Source organism: Pan paniscus, chromosome 3, assembly GCF_029289425.2.
Source record: "Pan paniscus chromosome 3, NHGRI_mPanPan1-v2.0_pri, whole genome shotgun sequence".
NCBI classification, from domain to species: Eukaryota; Metazoa; Chordata; class Mammalia; order Primates; family Hominidae; genus Pan; species Pan paniscus.
Window position 1 is genome coordinate 81600358 of NC_073252.2, and position 26709 is coordinate 81627066.

At 32.6% G+C, this 26709-nt stretch overlaps 1 protein-coding gene across 14 annotated transcripts in view; it reads left to right on the plus strand.

The window, feature by feature from the left end:
* Positions 1-24855, plus strand: part of GABRA2 (gamma-aminobutyric acid type A receptor subunit alpha2) — a 151308-nt gene extending 126453 nt beyond the window's left edge. For 11 of the 14 annotated variants that reach the window (XM_057302102.2, XM_014344689.4, XM_014344693.5 and 8 more), the window contains 3 exons: positions 6272-6474; positions 12016-12195; positions 17783-24855. In XM_057302102.2, the coding sequence (XP_057158085.1) occupies positions 6272-6474; positions 12016-12195; positions 17783-18079 (680 nt within the window). In that variant the 3' untranslated portion in view covers positions 18080-24855. The remainder of the gene's footprint in view (positions 1-6271; positions 6475-12015; positions 12196-17782) is intronic. The other 3 variants (XM_057302103.2, XM_003816028.8, XM_063603827.1) reach the window with 1 other exon arrangement.
* The last annotated feature ends 1854 nt before the right edge of the window (positions 24856-26709 follow it).

The window sequence follows — 26709 nt, forward strand, 5'->3', positions numbered from 1 at the left end:
TTGCCTATGTTTTCGCAGTCAAACCTAAAAAATCATTACCCGAACTAATGTCATATACCTTTTTCTCTATCTTTTTTTTTTTTTTTTTTTTTTGAGACGGAGTCTCGCTCTGTCGCCCAGGCTGGAGTGCAGTGGCGCGATCTCGGCTCACTGCAAGCTCCGCCTCCCGGGTTCACGCCATTTTCCTGCCTCAGCCTCCCGAGTAGCTGGGACTACAGGCGCCCGCTACCACGCCCGGCTAATTTTTTGTATTTTTAGTAGAGACGGGGTTTCACCGTGTTAGCCAGGATGGTCTCGATCTCCTGACCTCGTGATCCGCCCGCCTCGGCCTCCCAAAGTGCTGGGATTACAGGCGTGAGCCACCGCGCCCGGCCTTTCTCTATCTTTTATTCTATGATTTTGTTATTGTTGTTGTTGTTGTTTTCTGTCATATCAGCAAGATACATTTTTTAGAATGGTAGTACAGGTTGACTATCCCTTATCCAAAATGCTTGGGACAAGAAGTCTTTTGAATATTTTTGGATTTTGGAATGTTTGTAGAATACATACTGGTTCAGCATCCATAATATGAAAAATCTGAAACAGCATCCATAATCTGAAAAATCTGAAATCTACAATGACATCTTGGCACTTGAAACATTTCAGATTTTGGAGAATATTAAATCTGAGACTTTTAGCTGAGGGATCGTCATTCTGTTATAAAAACAAAAGTAGGAAGAATAAAAATAGCTAATGATTACATATTCTGTCCATTCATTAGATGACCCACTAGGCTATTAAAACAGAGTCTTCAGTAACCCCTAACTAAAAATAATACAGACTTCATAGAATTAGTTAAGAAAAGCTAATAAACAAACAATAAGTACTTCAACAATAACAACAAACCCCAGAGAATGGTCAGAATCTGATTTCCAGATTTGCCACATTACAGTATTCCTAATGTCCAATTTTCAAAAAAGAATATGAGACATCCAAAATAAAGAGAAACTATAACCCATTTTCAGGAAAAAAAAAAATCATTAGAAATTCTACCTGAGGAAGCCCAGACATTTTACTAACCACACAAAGACTTTAACTGTGCTAACTATGATAAAAGAGCTAAAGGAGACCCTGTCGAAAGAACTAAAGGAAAATATAATAATGATGTTTCAAACACTTTACCAATAAAATGATATAAATTATTTAAAAATTGAAACAATTAGAAATTCTGTTGTTCAAATTATCATAACTGAAATAAAAAATTCACTAGAGGGGCTTACCAGCAGATTCAAACAGTCCAAAAAGAAAAATCAGTTACCACAATGATAAGCCAATTAAGATTGTTGAATATGAGGAACAGAAAGAAAAAACAATGAGGAAAATTAATCAAAGTCTATAAGACCTGTTGTACATCATCAAGCATATCAACACATGAATATACTGTAGTCACAGAACAAGAGTAGAAAGAGAAAGGTGAAAAAAGAATATTTGGACCATGCATGGTGGCTCACACCTGTAATCCCAGCACTTTGGGAGGCCGAGGATGGTGGATCATCTGAGGTCAGGAGTTCAGGACCAGCCTGGATAACATGGTGAAACCCCGTCTCTACTAAAAATAAAAATAAATAAGCTGGACATGGTGGTGCATGCCTGTAATCCCAACTACTCGGGAGGCTGAGGCAGGAGAATTGCTTGAACCTGGGAGGCAAAGGTTGCAGTAAGCCGAGACCATGTCACTGCCCTCTAGCCTGGGTGACAGACTGAGACTCCATCTCAAAAAAAAAAAAAAAGAGAGAATATTTGAAGACATGGTGGCTAAAACCTTTCAAACTTGATGAAAACCATCTATCAGCACATCCAAGAAGCTCAATGAACTAGAAATAAAGTAAACGCTAAGAAATCACAACTGGATATATCATAATAAAACTGTGGAATGCCAAAGGCCAATAGAGAATCTTGAAACAACCAAATGTTACAAGCAAAGTAACACTTCATATAAAAGCGATCCTCAACATGATTAGCACCTAAAAAATCATCAAAAACCATGGAGACCAGAGGCCATGGGAAGATATTTGAAAAGAAAAATACTCAACCAAGAATTATTCATCAAAATTAAAATAAAATATTAAAAAGTAAATATAAAATTTATTTTATATTTATATTTAAATTTATAAATTTATTTTATATTTATTTTAAATATTAAAAATAATAATTTGTTTACTATCTTATTAATATAAAATATTAAAATATTGAAATATTAATTTTAAAACATTAAAAATGAATATAACTAGACAGAAGATCAGCAAAATGTAGAAGACTTGAATAGAGAATACGCCAACTAGACCTAACATACTCTGGTCATAAAAAGCAGAATGCACATATTTCTCAACTGGGCATGGAGCATTCTCTAGGAAGATAATGCATTAGGCCATTAAACAAGTCTCAATAAATTCGAAGATTGAATTATTACAAAGTATGTTCTTACACCACAATAGAGTAGAATTAGAAATCAATAAAAAATACAATTTGGAAAATTTGCATATGTAAACATTAAACAAGACATTTCTAAATAACCATGAAATCAAAGAAGAGATCACAAGAGGTTTTAGAAAATAAGATGAATGGAAACAAAAAATAACGTATGTTATGGAAAATACAAAAGCTTGTTCTTAAAGAGAAATTTGTATCTCTAACCACTTATGTTAAAAAGAGAAAAAAAATTCTCAAATCAATAACTTAACCATCTTCCTTGAAAAGTAGAATAGCACAAACTAAACCCAAAGCAAGAGGAAGAAAAATAAGTGTTAGAGTAGAGATAAATTGTAGAGAGAACAGAAATAACAAATAGAAAAAATTACCACACAGCCATAAGTTGGTTCTTGAACAGATCAATAACATTGACTTACTTTTAGCCACAATGACCAAGAAAAAAAGAGAAAAAAATCAAATTACTAAAATCAGGAAAGAAGATGGGACATCACTTCTGACCATAGAGAAAAAATATATATGTAATATATATACAATATATTATATATATTATATATATACACAATATATTATATATATACACAATATATTATATATATTGTGTATACACACACACACACACACACAGATACATATATAAAGTGGCAAGGCGCGGTGGCTCATGCCTGTAATCACAGCACTTTGAGAGGCTGAGGCAGGTGGATCACTCACTTGAGGCCAGGAGTTTGAGACCAGCCAGGCCAATACGACAAAACCCTGTCTCTACTAAAAATACGAAAACTAGTTGGGCATGGTAGCGTGCTCCTGTAATCCCAGCTACTCAGGGTGCTGAGGCACAAGAATTGTTTGAACCCAGGAGGTGCAGGTTGCAGTGAGCTAAGATCACACTACTGCATTTCAGCCTGGGTAAAATGTCAAGCAAGACTGACTCTCTCAATCTCTCTCTCTCTCTCTCTCTTCATATATATATATATATATATATATATATATATATATATATATATATAAAGTAATTCTTGGAACAATTGTATGCCAAAAATTTAGATGATCTAGATTAACTATAACAATTCCTAGAAACTACTACACATGACCAAAATAGACTCAAGATTCTGAGTAAACCTTTAACAAATAAAACTATGAGTTTAGTAAACAAAATCTTCCAATTAAGAAAATATCAAGGTCAAATGGCTTCTCTGGTGAGTTCTACCAAACATACAAAGAATTAACAACAGTCTTTCTCAAAATCTTCCAGAATATAGATGAGAAGGAAACATTTCCTGACTCACTTTATAAGGCCGTATTACCAAGATACCAATACCAAACTAGAGAAAGAAATCACAATAAAAAACTTACAGATCCATATTCCTTATAGATATAGATGCAGATGCCCTCAATAAAATACTAGCAAACTAAAATCAGCCACATTTTAAAAGGATTACATAGCATGACAAAGTGGGATTTATCCCAGAAATGCAAGGTTGGGTCAGCATACAAAAATCAAATCAATATAATACAACATATTTATGGAAAGTGAAAAAAAATGCAAACAATCATACCTATAGGTGAAGGATTAAAGTTTCTCCCTAATATCAGAAATAAGACACAGATGTCTGCTGTCACCAATTCTATTCAACGTTATACTACAGGTTCTAGCTAGGGCAATTAGGTAAGAAAAACAAATAAAAATATACAGATTGGAAAGGAAGAAGTAAAACTCTCCCTATTTGCATGATCTTATTTATAGAAGACCCTTAACGAACCACATCATAATTGTTACAGCTATTAAACAAATTCAGCAAAGTTTCAGGGTACAAAATCAATGTAGAAAAAATCAGTTGTGTTTTTGTACATAAGCAATGAACAGTCTCAACAGAATGTTAAGAAAACCATTCCATTTACATTAGCATCCAAACACATACAATATCTATAAATACATTTAATGAAGGAGATGAAAGACTTATACACTGAAAACTATAGAATGTTGCTGTATGAAATTAAAGAAGCCCTAAATAAATGGAAATGTTTATTATAGAGAAATAGAGAAAGAGAGATTGATCTAATGGAAATATATCCTGTGTTCAAAGATTGAAAGACTTAGTATCATTAAAATGGCATTACTACCAAATATCATGTGCAGATTCAATGAAATGCCTATTAAAATTCCAATTACCTTTTTTGCAAAGATGAACAAAATGACCATAACAAAACCATAACAACATACAGAAATGTAAGGGATCCTGAATAGCCAAAACAATCTTGAAGAAAACTAAGACTGATGAATAAGAATAAGAAGGGACTCAAGCTTCTTGATTTCGAAAGTTAATTTAAAGCTATAGTCATGAAAACAGCGTAAAACTTGACTAAGGATAGATATGTATATCAAGGGTATAAAATTTGGAGTACAGAGATATCCCATATATCTATGGTCAATTGATTCTCAACGAAGTGTCCAAGATAATTTAATGGGGAAACAAAAGTCTTTTTTCACACATGGTGCTGGGACAATGGGCTATCTAGGTGCAAAAGAATGAATGTGAACATCTACCTTACACCACACACAAAAATGAACTCAAAATGGACCAAAGACTCACTGCTAAGACATAAAACTCTAAAACTGATAAGAAAAATAGGGCTAATTCTTCATGACCTTGGATTAGACAACAGTTTCTTAGGTATGACACAAATTTGTAATGCCCCATATCTTCCTCAATACCAGGAGAGTATCAATTTTTTAAAGTTTTACTAACATTTTGATGATAATACTGCTTTTAAAAAGCAACTTTTTTTGTATTACCTTTACAGTTGCTGCTGATTTGTTATTTTCATTTCCTATATTGTATGTATGTACACATATATGTACATACATGTATATGTATATATGTACGTGTGTATTTGTCTTCTATTCTTTTGTACAAAAGTCTCAGAGGAAAGCAACATATCTTTCTTTCTTTCTCTCTCTCCCTCCCTCCCTCCCTCTCTCTCTCTCTCTTTCTTTCTTCTTTCTTTCTCTCTTTCTTTCTTTCTTTCGTTCTTTCTTTCAACGGACTTTTGCTCTGTCGCCCAGGCTGGAGTGTAGCATCGTGATCTCGGTTCACTGCAACCTCTGTCTCCCGGGTTTAAGCAACTCCCTGCCTCAGCCTCCCAAGTAGATGGGATTACAGGCACCTGCCACCATGCTGGGCTAATTTTTGTATTTTTAATAGAGATGGGGTTTCACCATCTTGGCCAGGCTGGTCTTGAACTCCTGACCTTGTGATCCACCCACTTCGGCTTCCGAAAGTGCTGGGATTACAGGCGTGAGCCACCATGCCCAGCCTCTTGAAGTATGTTTAAATCACAGTTCCTTCATGATTACTTCTGTGGGTTATTGGTCCATTGCTTAACATGATTCAAATAAATGATGAACAAATTAATGTGAGGATTTTATAAGATTTCAAAAATATATATTAATTGGCAATGGGACCATTTAAAGTGCCTGCTTTTCCTTGTAGGTAATTCTACTTCAGTATCCCTAGTCTTTTTAACTTCAATAGTACTTAAGAAGAAGAAAGTTGATTTTTATACAGAACAAAAAATGGAAACCGAAAGTATTTTGAGAGTCATTACATCACGAAATATCATAACCATTTATGATAATTAACTTTACACTTTAATATAAATTCCAGTATTTATTCATTTATTTATTATTATTTAGTGGATAAGAGTAGTAAAAGCTTTGGGGGCTGGAGGGAGAAAGAAAAGCTACTTCCCATGCTGTCCTGCTAGTACCTATTGATGTTTTCGATTCCTATCTTTTCTTTTGCAGGAGTAACAACTGTCCTAACAATGACAACTCTAAGCATCAGTGCTCGGAATTCTCTCCCCAAAGTGGCTTATGCAACTGCTATGGACTGGTTTATTGCTGTTTGTTATGCATTTGTGTTCTCTGCCCTAATTGAATTTGCAACTGTTAATTACTTCACCAAAAGAGGATGGGCTTGGGATGGGAAAAGTGTAGTAAATGACAAGGTAAGTGAGAGCTTCCGTGTTATCATTATTAAGAAAATACCCTAATGAATTCCGCTTGTAACAGATATGTTTCTAAAAACTGACATTAAAGACATCCATATATATATGAATTTGAATCATATCAATTTCTTTTAAAGTGTTCTTGCCTGAAATCCTTTAGGAGTGCTTGTAGTACTAATACTTCCATTAAAACCACTCCGTAGCATCTGTTGAGCTGTATGTGTTAAGTGTTTTACATATGCTCTCTCGCATAATCTTTATAGCATCCTTATGACTAGACTGCCTTCTTATTCTCATTTTTACTCATGAAGAATCTGAAGCAGTAAAGTTATTTACTTTGCCCAAGCTTACACAACTTGTTAGTAAGTATACTTGAACTCCGATCTACCTGTCTGACTGTTAAGTTCATGGTTTTAACACCACACTGCATTATTATAAAGAGATTAGAAAAAGAAAATGGGCATTAATTTTACTTATTATAGAATTCCAGGCTCTATCAATGAATTGAATCCTCTTCACCTGTTCCAGTCTCTGCTGATTGATTGTAAAAGCCCGGATAGCATTTTTTAAAAATCTTTCCCATGTTGTATGGAATAAATATGTCGGTGCTGGAATGCTTAGGAATTTTAAATTGTTCATATGGTCTAAAAGGGAAAAGTTATTTGTTTTTAAGATTAACTTCTTTTGAGATTATTGCTGTCCATATTTAGGTTTCAAGTACTGAATCTAATGGGACATTTGTGCATTGATATAACAGCTGTTTCCTTTCATACTCTGTAGATTATGTATCTGCCTAAGAGGAGGCTTTGAATGTATCATAATCATCTATATTCTTAATAATGGTAAAAAGTTGTATTCAGAGGATATCTTTAACATTGTATCAACCTAAATGCTTCTTTTATTAAATTTGGATTAACATACTTGCAGATTTGATTTCTTTTTCAGTTATTTGAATATATTTTTTCATTTCTATGACCATGTTACAGTTTAAATATACAAGCAGTAAATGTTATAGTTTAAAAGTCTTGGTCTTTTTCCTTAATTTTGTAAGCCATAGAAATTTTAATAAGACTGATGATTTATTTCATTTTATAAGTTGTGTTTTCCCTACTAACGGAGCCAACAAATAGATATTAAAAGGAATCTGGTCAATTTTGTATGCTAAACTTCTGGGCTGTTTCAGCATTTCCATTACAATTTAATATTGATTTATGTTTTCATTGCCCATATGGTGTACTGCTTTTTCATGGTATCTATGCAATTATTTTTTAAGGTATATTGGTTACACATGCACCTTTATACTAATTATTTGGAGATAAAATATTAGACCTTTGTAAATATGTCACAAAAGATAAACATTTTGTGCCATGAATTTCCATATATAAATTTATTGATATATTATTTTAATATTAGAGTGTGCCAAATTGACATTCTGAAATGATATGCCTTCTCAACTCTTTACTTTGGAAAACAGAAGTACCTCTAAATGTGAAAAACAAATAATTGATAATGCTCTATAAAAGCAATAGCTTACTCCTCATGTATAGTGGATTTAAGTCTATCCATATGCCAAATTACACATAGCCAGGATAAATCTATGTCAAAATCACTGAGGTTCCAACCTAATTTTCAGGAAAAGAATTAACGTTGTTTATGTTATTTTAGTTCTTGTGGTTTACTTCAGGAAAACAATATATCAGACATTGCTTGTTCTCATTTCCTTTTCCACAGCTAGAGTGTCCAGCACAGTGCCTGGTCCTTAGCAGGCATTTCATAAATATTTATTGTATAAAAGAATGAACGAGTTTGTGATCTTAAATCCGACAATATAATACCAGTGGGAGGACTTCTTTGCCTTCATGGAAAGTTTTGTAAAAAAAAAATTATAATGAATTTATCAGTGGGTATTCTATCCAATTTCATGATTCAGATGAGTTTTGAGAGATGTTTCATAAACCTACCTTCAGACCAAGAATTAAAATGTCCTTAAAACTAAAAGGATATCCAGAAGAGTGCCCTAAAGTAGCCTATCTGCCTAAAAGACATTTCAGTGTAATATACTTTTATCTTGATATTCCTTATACTTAATTTTTAAGCAGAAAATCATAATTTTCTTTAAGTACAGAGTTTCTGTCGACAGGCTGTTTTTAGTGTCCTTTCTGACTAACCAGGCTTATGGAAGTCCTTTTGTTTTGACATTAGTAAACATGAGCAAATGCGGTAATCTGTCAATCCAACGAGCAAATGAAAAGTTCTTTGAAAATTCATAAAATACCAATTATCAATTTGCCCCATAAGAATAATGATTCAGCTCCATATTGATATTGTATGTTTTAAGAAAAAGACATATGTCTTTAACCTGTTTACATGTGCACACTCGACATATTACATGTAGAATGTGCACCGTTACTTAAATTAAGTTTTTGCAAATAAATAAATAAACACTCTCAGTTATACTCAAGCTACATTTGAGCCCTATATTAAAAGGCAGAGCTACCTTGCTCTGTGAGCTTGGGCAGGATTTTACACTACTTTTAGCCTCAGTTGTGAAATTAGACAAGAAAATCTTATCATTAGAAAAATACAGTGCTGGATCAGATTATCAAACTCTGAATTGTTATGCCTTTCCTAATACAAAGGTGTCTATTTATGCAACCCCAGGCTCTTATGGAACCCTTTTTCATATCCAGTGTTTTTCCTTTTCTCCTTTTGCTCAATACAAATTCTTTCATCCTAGCTCTTGATTGGATCTCTTTCCTTCTTGCTTTCTCAAACCTGTTCCATTAGTTATTGTTTTCTTATTTTATGTCTTCAAAGCCATCTTACTATTTTCAACTGCCTCCTTTCTTTCAGCTTATGAAGATGCTTAGTATGCTTAATTTGCCAAGAAGAAAACTTTCTAATCCTATGCCACTTTCTTCCCACATCCTCAGTTTCTCCCCTCTTTTCTGTATTCAAACTTTTTTAAAGCATTGCTTGCAATGTTATCTTATCACTTTCAACTTAATTCTCGACCAACTATAATCTAATTTCCTTTTCATTTACTATCTTGTAGCTGAAGAGCACTAATAACCTCCATACTTTAAGATCTGAAAATAATTTTCCTATTTTTCTCAAGGAATCCCCATTAAATTTTTTAACTGTTATGCTCCAGAATCATTCTTCAGGCCCAGCACAGCAACTTTTTCTCTTCTTTTCTTTCTTAAATCAAACTTCAGAGTATCTGCTTTCTTCCCTCACATCCTGGCAGCTGCCACTATTCATTTTCTGTTTTTTTATTCTCTGCCAGAGTTCAGAGTGGACCCAGCTTCCCTGGCATCTGTTCTTGTTTATCCCTAAAGACAGTCAATTCTGCTTTCTTTAATGCTGTTTTGGTTTTGAGTATTCACTGCGTGATTCTCACTTTAAGGGTTTTACGGACAATGCTTGCATGAATATCTGCAATACTAAGCATACTGTCCCCCCATTTGCCATCCTCAGCACAAATATCAATTCCTCAGGAAATTTCCGAGCCCTCCCCTGCCCTTGTAAATGATTAGGCCTCCATTACAAGTGTGTGCAGTACTCTTTTCTTTTGCATTAGAACCTTTATCGTAGTTTGTAATTGCATATTTCTGTCTCAACTCTTTCACTGATCATGACAATGACCATTTTTGTTTAACACATCACTTCTTTCTGGCATTTTGTACAGGTTCTTACATGTATTAGGTGCTCAGTAAATATGGTATGAGTTAAAGAGGTATTACCCAATCAAAATTTAAAACCCATGCCTTCATTTCACTATTCAAGGTCATTATTGATAACTATACACCATACCTTTTAACTTACGAGATAATATATCTAACCTATTCCTGGAATATTTCTACCTGAATATAACATCTCAACCTCAGTCTCAAACTGAATATAACAATATCTGTTTTAGAAAGGATAAAAGAAAATAGATTTTATATCTTTCCACTGCCCATACCTAGTTATTCATCACTAATTGATACTTCAGTTAATGCCACAACCTAATCTTATAAGCCAACAACTTGGAAGTATCGCTCAACATCTAGTCAGTCATTAAATCTTGTCCATTATTCTCCTTACATATCTTAGACCATATTTTCACCATCTCTCATGCTTTTTATAGTTTTTTTTACTCCTTTCTATTTTTAATCATGTCTTCTTCTTATCTATCTCTACATTACTGTCAGAGTTATTCTAAATCATAAATCAGATCATTTAACTAACTCTTCAGTTCTTTAATCAATTATTAAAGGCAGTTATTCAAGGAGCTAAGCTAATATGGTCCAAGTATATAGTTTTCTCTTATGTTTGTTTCTATAATGAATAATAAGGAAGATTTTTTATTATGTTTTTGCTTCCATGTGACTGGGAGTATTTCTATTTTAGAAATGAGAATTGGTCAATAAAGTTACTTGGTCAGAATCACACATCTAATAGGTAGTGAAATCCAGGATTGAGGATAGATCTAAGTTTCATAATCATATTCTTTCTCTAACCATTACTAGCCACAATCATTTTCCCAAACATCCATGCCTCTTCACAGCTCCATAACATTAGAACTGCTGACCCCTCTTGCAATAATACCTCTTCTTCTGCTGCTAACTGACAAACTCCTATTATTTGTTAAGATCTATCTGATTTTACATAATATGAAAACTTTTCAGATTAATGTATTTAACTCCTCTCATTCCCCAAATTGTGTTTTGACACCATTTGGTACAAATTATTTTTACAACATCTCATTACATTATAGTTATATTGTAAATAAGTCTGTTTCTTACACAAGTTTACAAGATCTGAGTGGGCAATATTTTGCCTTATTCATCATTGTATCTACTGTTACTTAGCACAGTATTTAGTACATATCTTATTGAGTTGATAAAAAATGTATTTACTTTAATTCCTTGAGATTGCTTTCAATTCTAAATCTGAGTCAGTGAGTCCAAACTGGCCAAGGAAATTATAGAAAACACTAGATAATAATTTACTCAAAATGTAGACGTAGGAACAAAATATGCAAACAGTTATGGAATGTGCTATTGTTTTATGAGTCATTTTATTTAATTCATAGAAAACATCACATTTTCAAGTGTATTTATTTATTTATTTGCATTTATAACATCCTGCCTTGTTCCAAAATATTTCAGGCAGTTCATCAAAGAATGCATGCATTTAAATTATAATTAAATAAAATAGAAATAAAATTAGAAAATCAAGATGAAAGAAAATAGACTCAAATACATTCATCTTTGGGCCAGCACATTAGCTGCAGTCCATAGCAATAGCAGTTAAGCTTCAAATTCTCAGTTTCTTGGTGACCAAAGTAACACCTTGGGGGAGGGAAGAGTTATTTTTCTTTAGATATATAAGTTTTCTCAGAGAAAAACTTTTCCTTACACTGAAATTGCCTTTTGAAAAAACAAAATATCATGTTTTTTTTTTTTAATTAGGGGAAGCTGGGTACTATAGAAAGTGATGTCAAATTTTTCCCAATAAACGCAATAATGGATTTCATATTGATGTTTCTTGTAGTCCCCTTCAATAAAAGCTGAAGGCATTACATTAACATACAACTCAGTGAAAGCAATTCTTCAAGGAGCTAAGCTAATATGGTCCAAGTATATAGCTTTCTCATGGCCCAGTTTATTCCAAGAAAAGACTTTAGAGTACTTAGAGAAGTGGATGGACTGTTTAACCTTCAAACAATCTTCTGTAAGTATCACTTTTCTCAGTCAGGATGATTAGTAGACAGTTAACAATAGCATTATCTGACCAATGAGCACGTTGTTATTTTACAAGTAATGGGCTTTCTAGTAGCCACAATAACTGTAAAAAGGCAACATGGTATGGTAGAAAAAGCATAGATTTGCACTTTGGAGACCTGATTTTTTTCTCCAAAGCCTATTATATTTAGTGTTTGAATGAGAGCCCCATTTCTTTACTGTAAGGAACAGTCCCTAAGATTCTTTCTGACTCCAAACCATGTAATTGTTATTTTCATTCAAATGCCAGGTCACTTTACTCATAGGTGTTTATATGTTAGCTAGAACATTGGCTGAAGTTACTAGCAAATTATTTTCTCTATCACTCATAGGAAGTCAAGATTGTTTTGACACCATGGTGTAAGACATTTTAATTTCTGTAATCCGGGTTTTTCCAGACTTGATATTTTAAATATACATCCAAAGACTTCAATAAAGTAATACACTCAAAACATACTTAAGCCTACTAAACGTCATTTTAAAATGGAAAATCAATTTGTGTGGGTTATATTTCTTTTTCATTCCACTTAATTGACAACTGAACATTCAACAAACTGTGTAACAGCATAGTTTACTCTACCCCCACCCAGATAATATATAAAAAATATATTTTATTTTGTTTATAAATCAAATCTTCACCTTCTGATATGGGTCTAAATCACAAGTAAAACAGCTTCCACAAGCTTTGATTTTTTTAAATTTAGCCTGTTTAATTATTTCCCAGTCTTACACATCTGTAGATGGTGAAATTGAAGACGTTCAGGAGACTTACATAATAGAATTGTAGAATAAGCTATTGAATTCTGTATCAATTGATCTGATAAAGTATTTATTATAGTCTATATAATATATTATCTTGTTACACTTTATATGTTATATATACATTTTTATCATAGTAAGCGTTTTAGTTACATGCCACTCATTTATCATTAAGCAAACGTTTCTGAGCCTGCTCTGAGCCAGGAACTATGCTAGGAACTCTGCAATACACAGTCTGTGCCTTCAAAGAGCTTACAATGAAGTGAAAGGAAAACAAAAGTGAAAAAGATACATACATGTTTCATTATAGAGGCAAGCTCCAGGGTCCTCCAGAAAAGCATGAAATGGCAACTAAGTACACGCAGTAGAAAGTGTTGTCTCGGTCGATGTGACTCAGAGCTGAATCAGTGTTAGCCTGGTTATGGTAAGGAGGTAACCAGGGGACAATGTGGAGTTAATTATCAGTTCTGACTGAATTGTGTTACCAGTCACAGATTAGGGGGTACAAGTGAGTGTGCAGATTTCGGCAGGAAGTGAGAGTGGATGGAAGCTGAGTGCACTTCTGGACATTTTTTTGCTTTAATTACCTGTGGGATGTGTAGGTAGAGAAGTCTAGTGAAATTTAGTGGTTAAGAATTCCGGAGAGATATTTTATCAGTCATTCACGCATAGCTTTCAAAAGCCATGAGAATTACTTACAATTAATAGAAAATAGTGTCAGTTTGCCTGCATGATCCCCAGTCTCCTTCCCACTGATCCCATTCTCAACTTGTAACATTACCTTTTTTTAAAATCGGCTTCTGGAACACGGTGTATATTTTTGGCTATACCTGGCCTTATTCTCAAAAGTGATATGAAGTGGCCTATCTAGGTGCCTTAAAGTAGAAATACAGCATGAGATGAGGCAATAGGAAATTAGGCAGTCAGAACTATCCGAACTTTTCTAGTTTTCAAAAGAAACAAAAATTGTATAGGAACATAAGCATTAAAAAATTCATTTATGGAAATGAGTACTCTTTTTAATCATTAACACAAAAGGTTTCATTGGACTATTTTTCTTCAGGTTCTGAGTGTAAGCTAAAAGTTACATTAAATAAAGTAAAATCAGTCATGTGGCCCAAGGATTCAGCCTGCTGATGGTGTGGCTGGATCCAAAGCCTGCATGATATTCGAAGAGGTCTCTATAGTATGATTTCTCCCAACACAGTTATTTTTAATAGCAGTCAATAGTGAATAGGGCCATGTAATACCTCCTGAATATCATTTAGCTAGGGTATGGATATTCTTTGGGACTATCACTATCAAATCTGTGTCTTATAAAGAATATTAATAATATATATTATGTAGACTTAACCTATAGACTCTGCTTTAGAAGATCTTAGAATTGTAAGTCAGCTATGAATTCAACAGTATTTTTCTCTCCATAAACATGGTTTTAATTTTAAACAAAGAGAAGCAGTCTGCTTTACTATAGATTTGCAGTTATTACTTTTAAATGGACTGAGGGGAGTTATTTTCCCCTTTAAAATAAGACTTTGTAAAATTCTGAGCCAGAAAAGCTTTGCTGTGCTGAGACTAGGAATTGAGAAGATGCAGCACCATAGGATTGCCCTGCCCTTCATTCAGTGAATCGGTAGGAAATTACAGGTGCCAGCAACTGGGTTCTTAACTAAAAATGGTACTTATAGCTGTTGAACTTTGCTTACTTGGTCCTGAAAATGGTAGTTTCCAAGTTACGAGAGAGCACTTTGAAGCCAAAACCATTACCTTTTTAAGTTCTGAGCCCTACTCTGAAGTTTTTGCTGATTCAGAGAGTGAAGCCATACTTTAAACAATGAAGAAAGTAAGGTGAATTTTGTTATTTATAGCTGTCAATAAAAATTGCAAACATAACTTGGAACGAGTTTTAACACTGCTTATTAAAGAGTCCACAGTGTTAGCATAAAACAAAAAGTGCCAACATACAAATATGCAGGGTTGATACTTGGCTGGTATGTGCTGCTGCTTGTATTTTACAACCAACGTCAGTTCTGATTGGTCAGAGTATCTGTTCAGATTGGTTAGTCCCTCTGCTCTAGAGTTTTTCAGAGACTTTGTACCTGTATTTCCTGAGCATATATGTGCAACTGAAGGGTATTCAAGTGAGGGGCAAGAAAATATTGGTTAAAATTAGTATAGGGTTTCTAGCTGGAGACTCCTGTTGCAAAAAAATATATTTATATTTTATGTTTCTTTGTCTACATGCCTAAATCTTACACCTTAGTTCCTCATCCAACATAAATGTCCTACTTCCATCAAACTTTCCTTGAGTTCTTCAACAAAATATTTGTCTTCTTCTACCTAACACATAATAAATTATATTGCCTTTACATCTTGTACACCAGTAATCACTGTCTGGCTTGTAATAGTTATGATTTGCACTCCACTAGGAGAATATATGTTTCTCAGTGTGGTTAGAATAATATATCTGTCCATTTGTTTATTACAACAGTTTGATATACCTTTAGTATCATTATCTTCCTTTTGTCAAGTTACAAGCTGAAGAAAAACATTAAGGAAATTTCTCAAGGCCCAGATTCTTTATATGTGCAATCTGATATCATTTTAAATGATGTTTCAATTTGATTCAAATAATAATATAAACACTATATGTTATATACATTATAAGTTGAAAGCCCTTTTTGAAGACTGACCTAGAGATATAAACCTCAACAAGAATATTTTAGGAAAAAGCATACTCCATGTCTCAAACAGCTTCCTCAGACCAAAAATCATATGGCATGGTGTTTAAAAGCAGAGGTTTAGAAGTCAGATACATCTAAGTTTGAGCGCTTTTTCAGTCATTTAATAGGCGCAGACCTGGTCAAGTCAGAAAACTTTTTTAGCCTTCATTTTTGAACTTATATCATGGGGTTAATAAAGGAACTTCCTATCCCATAGTGAGGTTTGTCAGAGATGTCACCTTGGCTAACAATCAACCCGACACATTCTAGTTCTCAAAAAGTGTTCGCTATAATTTCCTTATCAGTTTTTCACTTGGACATTATCCTCTATTTGTAACATGGGAACTATATGCATCATTACTGAAGAAGAGATATTTTGTAGCTTTTACAAAGTTACAAATGGTGATCTCTCATCCTTCCTTCTTTCATAATTAAGCCAGATCTGGAAGAATGTCAGCAGGGGAAAAAGGAGAGGAAGAAACTCAGGCCAGTGAAAGATGAGTAATCCATGACTGTTTTTAGAATCTCCTGGGCTTTCAGAGCTCCTTTTTAAACTTATTTGAACACTCTGAGAGCTCTTAATTAAAATAACTAAGAGTCAAAATATGATTGTAGACCAATTTGTCCTCTATATCTGTTGCTTTACACCCTGCTCACTATTTTGGATAATTCACTGCTGTCTCAATTTACTTTGTATTCAAGTAACCAAAAATATATTTATATTAGTAAAGAAACAGATAAGTACTATTTATATTTTCATTTTATTAAATGAATTATATATTATTTCACTGATGTATTATGTGGCTAACTTGTGGAAGGCTTCATGCTAAGTGCTAAGATTACAAAGGTGAACAAGACAGAAGCAGCACCAGCCTTCATTGAATGAGAAAGCAAGATGTCAGTCGAATAATCACATGACTAAGAAATAACACATTTTGAAAAATGTCATAATGGAAACAAATTAGAGTGTTATGAATGAGCATATATGGGAGCAAAGAGATGTTTAGTTAGAGTGACCTTAAGAAAGTCCTTTCTTAGGAAATGGCATTTAAACCAAGACCAAAATAAGAGAAGGAATTGGTGTTCATGTGAAAAATGGGGTGGGGAGATGGTATTCCAGGTTTTCAAAACTGAGGTGTTCTGGGCTGGGGAAATATCATGGCTAAAAGCATGGCACCAAAGCAAGAAAGTATTTTGAAAACTGAGGTTATTTCAGGGGAGCCAATAAGTAATGAGCAAAAGAAAGAAGCCATTGTAAAAAAAATGTTGTTTTCATTCTAAGTTCCATGAAATATTATTTAAGGGATGAAAGCATAGAAGTTAAATGATCCAATTTATGTCTTAAAAAAGATCCCTGTGGCCATAATGTGTCTAATGGTTGGACAAAGTCAAGCCAAGCTAGACGGACACAAAGTCCAGGCAGGAGATAATAGTGACTCAGACAAGAGTTTGTGATAATGGAACTAGAGATTATAAAGTGAAACGGAATGAGCTAAGCAAAAATCCAAGACTTTGTATTTTATTCTCCTTCTGTGTTTCTAGTATTTGTTGCACTGCCATCTTCATAAGGTTACAACTTCCCGTCATCTGAGTAAAGCATTGCTGTATGACTTTGACGTGAGGTGGGAGGGAATCCTGTTACTAAGCTAGAAATGTGGGATCATTCATTGTAGACTATCATTCCTCTTGTTAAAATATTTCTACATTTCAGTTATTCATTCAGTCATTCATTTGACAAATACTTGACTGACTCATGAGAAAAGAAAAGTTATATTGTTTTTTAAAGTTGCATTTTTCTATTGGTTATTTTCCATGTCAACCCACAACCAATAAGATTCCCCAGGAAAGTGGTACCACTAATTTTACTGGGGGTTTTCTCACCGTAATGGATTTGGAATTTAATAAACACCTTTATTTATTTTCCTAATTTCTGTTTTTTGCTAATGCATGATGATTTGTATTAGGATACCTTCCTTCAGAATTTGAAGTGTACTTTAGAAAATGTTAAGTAGCAGACTCAACCCACACTCTGTTAATTTTTGTATTTTTCAATAGAAAAAAGAAAAGGCTTCCGTTATGATACAGAACAACGCTTATGCAGTGGCTGTTGCCAATTATGCCCCGAATCTTTCAAAAGATCCAGTTCTCTCCACCATCTCCAAGAGTGCAACCACGCCAGAACCCAACAAGAAGCCAGAAAACAAGCCAGCTGAAGCCAAGAAAACTTTTAACAGTGTTAGCAAAATTGACAGAATGTCCAGAATAGTTTTTCCAGTTTTGTTTGGTACATTTAATTTAGTTTACTGGGCTACATATTTAAACAGAGAACCTGTATTAGGGGTCAGTCCTTGAATTGAGACCCATGTTATCTTTGGGATGTATAGCAACATTAAATTTGGTTTGTTTTGCTATGTACAGTCTGACTAATAACTGCTAATTTGTGATCCAACATGTACAGTATGTATATAGTGACATAGCTTACCAGTAGACCTTTAATGGAGACATGCATTTGCTAACTCATGGAACTGCAGACAGAAAGCACTCCATGCGAAAACAGCCATTGCCTTTTTTAAAGATTTACCCTAAGACCTGATTTAAAGTGAATTTCAAATGACCTGATTAATTTCCTATTCTTCTAAATGAGATGAAAATGGGGATCCTGTACAACCCTTTGTGGACCCTTTTGGTTTAGCTCTTAAGTAGGGGTATTTTCTACTGTTGCTTAATTATGATGGAAGATAACATTGTCATTCCTAGATGAATCCTTTGAAGTAACAAACATTGTATCTGACATCAGCTCCATTCATGAGTGCTCAGAGTCCCTGCTAATGTAATTGGAAGCTTGGCACACATAAGAAAAACTAGAGATTTGAAATCAGCTATGAATTACTCTATATAGTATCTATAGCCGTGTACATATTACAGCATGACAAGCTCAAATAATTATGAGTCAGCCCGACAGGATGTTAATTATGCCTACGATGTAATAACTATTGGAATGTCATGGTCATTACATTTTTAGCTTCAGAGTTTATTTGAAAGTAATAATTGAAATCCTACAATTTATTTTAATCATTGGAAACTACCTTAATTAAAAAAAAAGAAAATAAATGTGTCTTAACATTTCCAGGTATGTGTTGTATTGACATTGATCAGCTAAATTTTACTGGTGCTGGAGACTGGAAAAAGCATCCAGTTTGGTTGCTGTGGAGCAACATGCATATTGGATTAGAAAATTGTGCCAAGAACTCCCACTGATGAGAATTCATAGGTGCCCCACACTATGACAAGCACTTATATGATTCTCCTCTTTCCTGTTTACTGCAAATTCTGCCTTAAGGCTTCTTTTCAAGACTCAGAAGCCACTAATTATAAAGGAAAGGGCAGTTAATTGGCACATTTTTCTCTTGTGAAAGCAGTTCTTTCAGATAAGAATTAATGTAAATCTGCTTTTGTAAATTGCAACTTTAAATTTCGCTGACTCAAATTTACAACAGCTTTGTATACCAGAAGAGGTTTTGGTAAGGGTTGAACATTTTTACACTGCAACTTTAAAACATCACCAATAGATTGTGGATTATTTCACGTGCACAAACATACACACACACACACACACACACACACACACACACACACACACACAGCTAAATTAGAAAACACAATTTTAAATTTTATATAATTGCTAGTTATTAATGGGTAAAATTCATTTTTCTTTTAATATCTTAAAATATTATTTATGCCCCGAAATATGCTAATAAAAGTTAAAGATTGTGTATTATGCCTAGATTCAAAGTTTTTGGCAAACCTCAAATACTTTTGATTGACATGTACATTAGCAGTTATTAGTTGACTTTTACTAAAACATGCACCTTTACGATGGTGTTTTTGTAGAAACATAAGTAGTCAAATAGTAACATTTATTGCAGTTTTGTACAGTATTTGAGTATAGTGCATAAATAGGTATGTTCATAAAATCAATAAAAGGAGTATCTATGGAAATAAGCAAAATATCAGCAAAAATTGCTATTCCTTTGCCTCATTTAATTTTTAAAATTTTCTTTGTTTCCATGTGATTCTATTATATGCTTTGCATGCTTGTATAAAACCAAGGTCACAAATGCAACTTATTAACGGAATTTGCTAAGAAGACAGCCTTGACATTAAAAATTCCCTCACAAGAGGTAATCCATAATCCTTAATAAAATAAAATTGTTACATGAGCCAATAAATGTATTTCTTTAATTCCCTTCCAGTAACACTTTCTTTGTCACCTAGTTTTAAAATGTGCACTTTATTCATACATTGAAATAGAAGATATCCTATTTTCTTATACATTTAAATATAGCATAGCTCTTCTGTATAGTTTAGGGATGTGTGCAATTGTATAAGGAAGTACACAATGCCAGAAGGCAAGCAATGAAATTGCTCTATATGGTATGCATTATTAGATACTTTAAGAATATTTGTCTTGTAAAGTCCGCATTGCCCCCTTAATGTCTGACTATAAGTTATAAATTTATAAATATGTGTATATGTGAAAACCGTTGTAAATAACAGTTTCTGTATGACCCCAGAAAAGGCTCATCTATACTTTGGGCAAAGAGCTGCTACTATATTGATGGCACCAGTATTATTAGCATTTATGGAATATTGACCAGAAAACTTATCACTGTTATTCTTATTTTAAATTTCATGTGGTAAAATTTTATTTGAGTGCAATGACATTCTGGCAGTTCAGATTTTTCAGTGATAGGGATCAGAATTCTTTGTTATTTATTTAAACTTTGATGTACTTTTTACATATTTCTTCTTCTTTTAATGTTTAAATAAATCAAAAGGAGCTTCTGCTCTTGTGGGGAGACTAGGGATGCTCCGTGGAAATTGCTTCTAAATTATAGAACAAGATTCTTAACAACTATAATCCTTTCCATGAACCAATTTAAAAGGATTTTAATTTATCACAATAAGGCCAATTTTTCAGAAAATACATTTTATATATACTAACACTGATATCTTTGGCCCATAAGATTATACCTATTTTATGCAGTTGTACAATGACATAAAGAGTTATGGTATGTACAAAATGTAGATAAATACATGTACATATATAGAGATATAATCTCATTATTTTATAGCTACTACTCTGATTTAACTAATATTCATTCAAAAATATTTTTTACCTCCTGTGCCATGCCCTGTAATTGGTGTTAATATCACTCATGTCACACCCACTGAATTTAGTTGAAATTTTAAGTGCATCTCATTCTTATAATGACTTGAAATTAAAGACTATATAAAACATGTAAATTAATTTAGTACTGGGAGTTCTTTAATGAGCTATGATGCCACTAGCGTGCTAAGATGGGTGGCTGTTTTTCTCTTTTCTCCTGTTCATGTTCCCATGTGTTTGATTATAAAATGGAAGAAATATAACCATTTAATATATATTTTTTAAATTTTAGTGATTGTATTAAGTGCCAATCTTAATGTTTAGAAATCTTTTCAGGGATCTCTCTATTTTGAATTTATCTCAGGTTTGGATAAGTGATCCCCTTGAGCCATGTTTCTAAAATTTTTTTCTTAAATAGTTCATAGTTTATTTTTAAAAACAACCCAGAATCTATTATTTTACTGTCATTATTTGGTAAGTATAATTTGCATTTATGTGGCTCTTTTTGAATTCCTGGTTGAGGGACACAAACCCTGCCATGATATAATCATGGATTCCAGAAGAGCACCAAAGCTTTATAGGTACTTTTCTTTGGCATGGCCGGTCATCATTCCAATGAAAGAAGAAAGGAAGTAGCTCAAGTCACCTTCTGCATTATCATGGTTCTTTGGCATCCATTAATAATTTGTTTAATGTATTCTATGCCTGATGCCCTCAGACACATGTCTGTGAAGCACAGACATATTTATTATTTACTTGGAAATATGAGGTTATGTTAATAGATTTACTAAACAGATTATTCTTGTTATTAGTCTCCTGGCACACTGACATTCATCTGCATGTTTTTGAAGCAATGACCAAATTTTTTATCATATGAAAACATTCAGAATTTTAAGGGGATTACTACCTGACCCATTGCTACCCTATAGTGCCATTCATTTTCCTTTTAATTGAGGTCCCATAGGCACCTCGTGCTTCCCTTTTATTAATTTAAAGTATGCAGAAGTGTAAAATTTTAACTGGGGAGGGGTGCAGTTATTTTTGACATCTGCATGCTTGAGAAACATGGACACTATACCAAAACCACTTGTAACAGTGTGAAGAAGACAAGTCATATTTTTATCTACTGAATTCATGCTTTAAAAATTAAAGTAAATATTTAACATAATTATTTAATATCCATATTTTGCTGTTAAAATTTATATTAAAGATATTAATATTTTCCATCAGTATTTAAGAGCTCAGAATTACTGAAAAGAAGAAACCACAGGAAACATGAGACTGTTGTTAATTAAACCAAGTGAAGCATTTTTCCCTTTTTAACTTCTGAGAAAGTAGATAAATTATACATATGTAGACACACAAATATTTTAAAAGTCGTTATTCTATCATAGTAAGCATCATAACTAAAATACTAAAGTAGAGAAAGTTCATGTGAAAGTCATTTGGGAAGGTAATAAATTATTTGATATCTACTTATAAATATTATATATCATAATTTTGTTTTTTTGGTAAAATTCTTAATTTTCAACATATCTAGACCATTGTGTCTTCCATCTTGTTAAGTTGAGATATTCTATTTTTGTTTGTTTATATATGAAGAAATACTTATAAAGGTAGTTATACATCCCACCTCAAACTACTCGATGATGTATTTAATACATAACATTACCTAATATTGCCAATAGGAAAGAACAATTTACAGGTTTATGTTTCAGCTTACAGTAATGTTCCCAAAGATCTTTTAATAGGGTCTTAGCTGTGTGTGTCAGTGATGTGTGTATGTTTGCGAGTGTGTATGTGTGTAATTCCTAGGTATGTATGGAATAATGTTTTGAGAAATTCAGATAAATTTATGATATCTAAACAATTTGTTTTATTAATGGATCTTATCACAAATTCAGCTCTTATTAAACTAGCAATTAACTTGCACACTAGAACACATTTTTTCAGTAAATCCATAACAAACTTATTAATTAGAATTAGCTTTGAGTTATGCATATGGTTAAAAATATATTTTCTGTGCTGGTGTAAACTTTTTCGAATGTATTTCTAGTTTTTTTTTTTAAAAAAAGATTAAATTCAAAATGATCTTGCAATTCTGCTTCATGAGATAGAATAGAAACATCTTTGAATGTCAGGTTTCTTAACGGAGGCTTGTGTAAGCTCTTTTAAAAGTTAAATATCTGGTTATTTACAAATACAAAGTTATGTATATTCATTACTGGTTTGTTTCATACCTTACTTTTTGAATTGGAATGGTTCAGAGTATAATTCTTACAGAGAGCCCATCACATACTAGTCAACGTTCTAAGTTTTTTATGCATATTAGTTCATTCAGTCCTCACAGCAGCCATCATCACTGTGTGATTCTTGAAGCTCTGGAAATCTAGGATTTCTACATAGTACACCAACATACCAGTTTACATATATTACAGGAAAGGTAAACGAAACAAACAAACAAACAAAAAAACAAAAAACAACAACAACAAAAAACAAAAACCTGTGTTTTTTCTTTGCTTTAATTCAAATTTATATTCATGCCTTTTGGGGAATATTCATTCAATAAGGGAGCCATTACATGGTTTTCTACACAACAAAACAAACAAGTAAAAAGCAAACACTCAACAATAAAACTGTACTGTACAGTAAGCAATACTCGTTTTTGTGATGCTAGCTATTTACTAACTTTGGTACAATTTAGTTTCTGGGAATATATTGCAGTTTTCTTTTTTGGTTCACAAGTAATGATCATGTATTAAAAATGATTAATGTTGATTAAGCAAAAGTAAGCACTTCCTTCATTTCTTTTTTTTTCTAATTTTATCAGTTTTATTAGTGGTCGGAGAGATGTGTTTTCATTTGTCATATTGTTGGTTTCATAACATTTAATCCCATTGGGCTTCAAGGATTATGTATTGATTTCATTAAATATTTTGTTGTAAGTTACCGTTTATAGAATGACGCCTGAACTGATCCCAAGGGATGCCACCGGTGGGATTGCAATTGCTGAATTAGCTTACTAGGTTTGAAAATGTCAGTTTTCCATGCTTCTTTTTAGAAGACTTTGCCATAACATGATGCCAAAAGGCAAACTATATTGCATTGGCTATATAAACTGTATTATTGGCTATACATGAATATTTCCAACAAAGTTTATTTGTAAAAACAACTGATGCTAAGAAAGCAAGAGTTAGTTGCAGAATTACTTTAGAAATAGTACTGATAGATTTGTTCAGAATTTATTTTTAACGTATTCGACATAGTCGTTGAAGCAATTGATTGTGCTTTAAACTGATCATAATGTGTAAAAAGGTGTAACGTATAATTAGAAAGACATAAGTAAAACTCAGTTATTGAGCCACAATTCTCATGAATTAAACTTTACCATCCACGTTTGGTCCTTATTGCTTGTTAATCTTGGGTGCCTGCACTACACTTGATTTTAAAATTGTTGGTCTTCTATAAATTTTCAAGATTTTCCTGAGCAGATACAAATTCAGGTTTTGATGTGCTTCAAACTAAGGAACATCACCTTTCATGAAATGTTTCCAGTAGATGTGATGTGAGTGAAAACTTTAAAAAATGTCATACTTATTGCTACATTTGAATATAAAATAAAAGGAATAAAGTATTTTTCCTTTGCTACAAATTAATAATACGATCACATGCAGAGAGAATGTGAGGAACCTCCAAAACTAAACTTTAATAGTCACATTATGTGAAATTTGAAATTTTCTGGGTGACAGTATACTTATTGGTAGGTTTTCTGGTTCATGAAAATAACTCAAGAACCAATAATATTTGTAATTGTGACCTTGTTGTAATTGGGAAAGGCCACTAGTTGATCATATGACCTTTATTGAATATGTCATGCTTGCTGTTTAAAAAATTCCTGATCACATGCAAATTAATGCTAAACAACTTTTTTGTATTTATTAAAAATGATTTAAATATATTTGCTCGGAAAATTGTGTTTTTTATACTCTGTTACACATTCGCTTACAATAATTGAATTTATTGTGTGTGTGGCTTTTATATATTGGGATATAAAATGATATTTTGTAATAGTGGTTTTAAAAGTTGTTAGTTTCTTAAACTTCTCTTTAAGATAAAAAGCTGTAGGGTGACAGGAAAAGCATAAACATACCCTGAAATTTGAGGAGGAATCATATATTGCTAATGTTCATCTCTTCAACACTTTAAGAAAGTGGAAAACATAAGCTCACCCAGAAAATTGGCTACCTACTATTATATAAAAGTGTCACGTTTACATGAAACTATTAAATAAATAGTATTTTCTTTAAGGTAGATTTAAGTTCACTATTCTCTCTGTAAACTCCCGTATCTTGTAGTTTTCTTGTTTGACCTATTTTCTAAATTTAATGCAATATTATTTAAAAGAGTTCCTCTTTTGATTATTGCTATTATTGTTAATAGTACTGAAATAAGATGTTTTTAAATGCCAAAAAGGTATTAAAAACAAGACAATTTTTGTCATCATGGTTTTTCATATAATCGTGCTCAACCCTAGCCAAAATTTTAAATTAACTGAGAAGTTTTTTAAAAAATGGGCAAATCAGAATCTTGAGGGACAAGGGGCTATGAAAAAAATTTAAAACCTCTCCAAGTAATTTTGCTGTACAGCTGTGTTTATATGCTTTCATGGGCTCTCTGTAATCTCTTTCTTTTTTGAAGACCTCTGCTTGCTAGCCTATAGCTTTCAGTTTAGGCATAAAATTAAATGAATATTCCATCAGTTTTTCACATCATATAGTAAGTATAATTGACAATGTTAAATCTTGGGTAACAAAGTACTCATTCTTATAATTTTGTTAATCTAATCAATTAATTAAAATTGCTGTCTTACTCTTTGTACCCTACAGACCTGTAATTAAGTATAAACTGTGAATGTGTATATAGCTGTAGATAATAGATACAGATATAATTGTCTCCAGCCCATGCTTTTAATCAAATATTTTTTAAAGTTACTTATTTAATATTTAAAAGTTACTTATAGTAATATGTTTTGCTAATATTTGCCTGAGTAAAATATGATCAATTTAAATAATAAGGTAAGAATTATTAAGGGCTTGGAATTTACATTTCAGCAAACTTATAGCCAGCAAAATGCTAAACACATCAACAGCATTCAACTAGTTTTCCTGATATTAGTCAATTTATAGTCCAGGCTTTCTCAAAATCATTTAAATGAAAGCATGCTATCAATGGAAGCATTCATGTCACCTTTTCTCTGAAAGATTCAAAAGAGAGAAACTGAGGTCTCAATGCCTTTTCTATGGTGTTTTGTCTGATCTTTAAAATGTAAAACCAAGCAAACTGCTGGTAGAACAGTAAGGCTCAAATCTTAACAGTATACTGTAAAGATGGTTGCATTGCCAATTTGAAAAGATTTTATATTCTCAAACCCATCATCAATATTAACTCTGGGAAGTTTTCAGATGTAGATAGGAAAATAGAAAAATGGAAAACAGATATAAGTGGTAAAAATATTATGGAATCCCTCAGATATCCCTTGAGAGACTGTGGAATTATATCCAATTTTCTTGGTTTAGAAAATCAGGGATATGGGTATGCCTAAATTTTTTTAAATTTCCTCCATCAATTAACAGTTAATATATTAGAAATTAATTGAGCTTCATTTACATAGAAAATTCACTCCTGTAGAACACCTTATTCTCTTAATAGCTTGAAATTTTGTAGCATTTCTTCTATTAGTCCATAACAATTTCTAAATCACTTCTTAAGATGTAGAATAATCAGAAGATGTAAACTAATAATTGAAGTATAT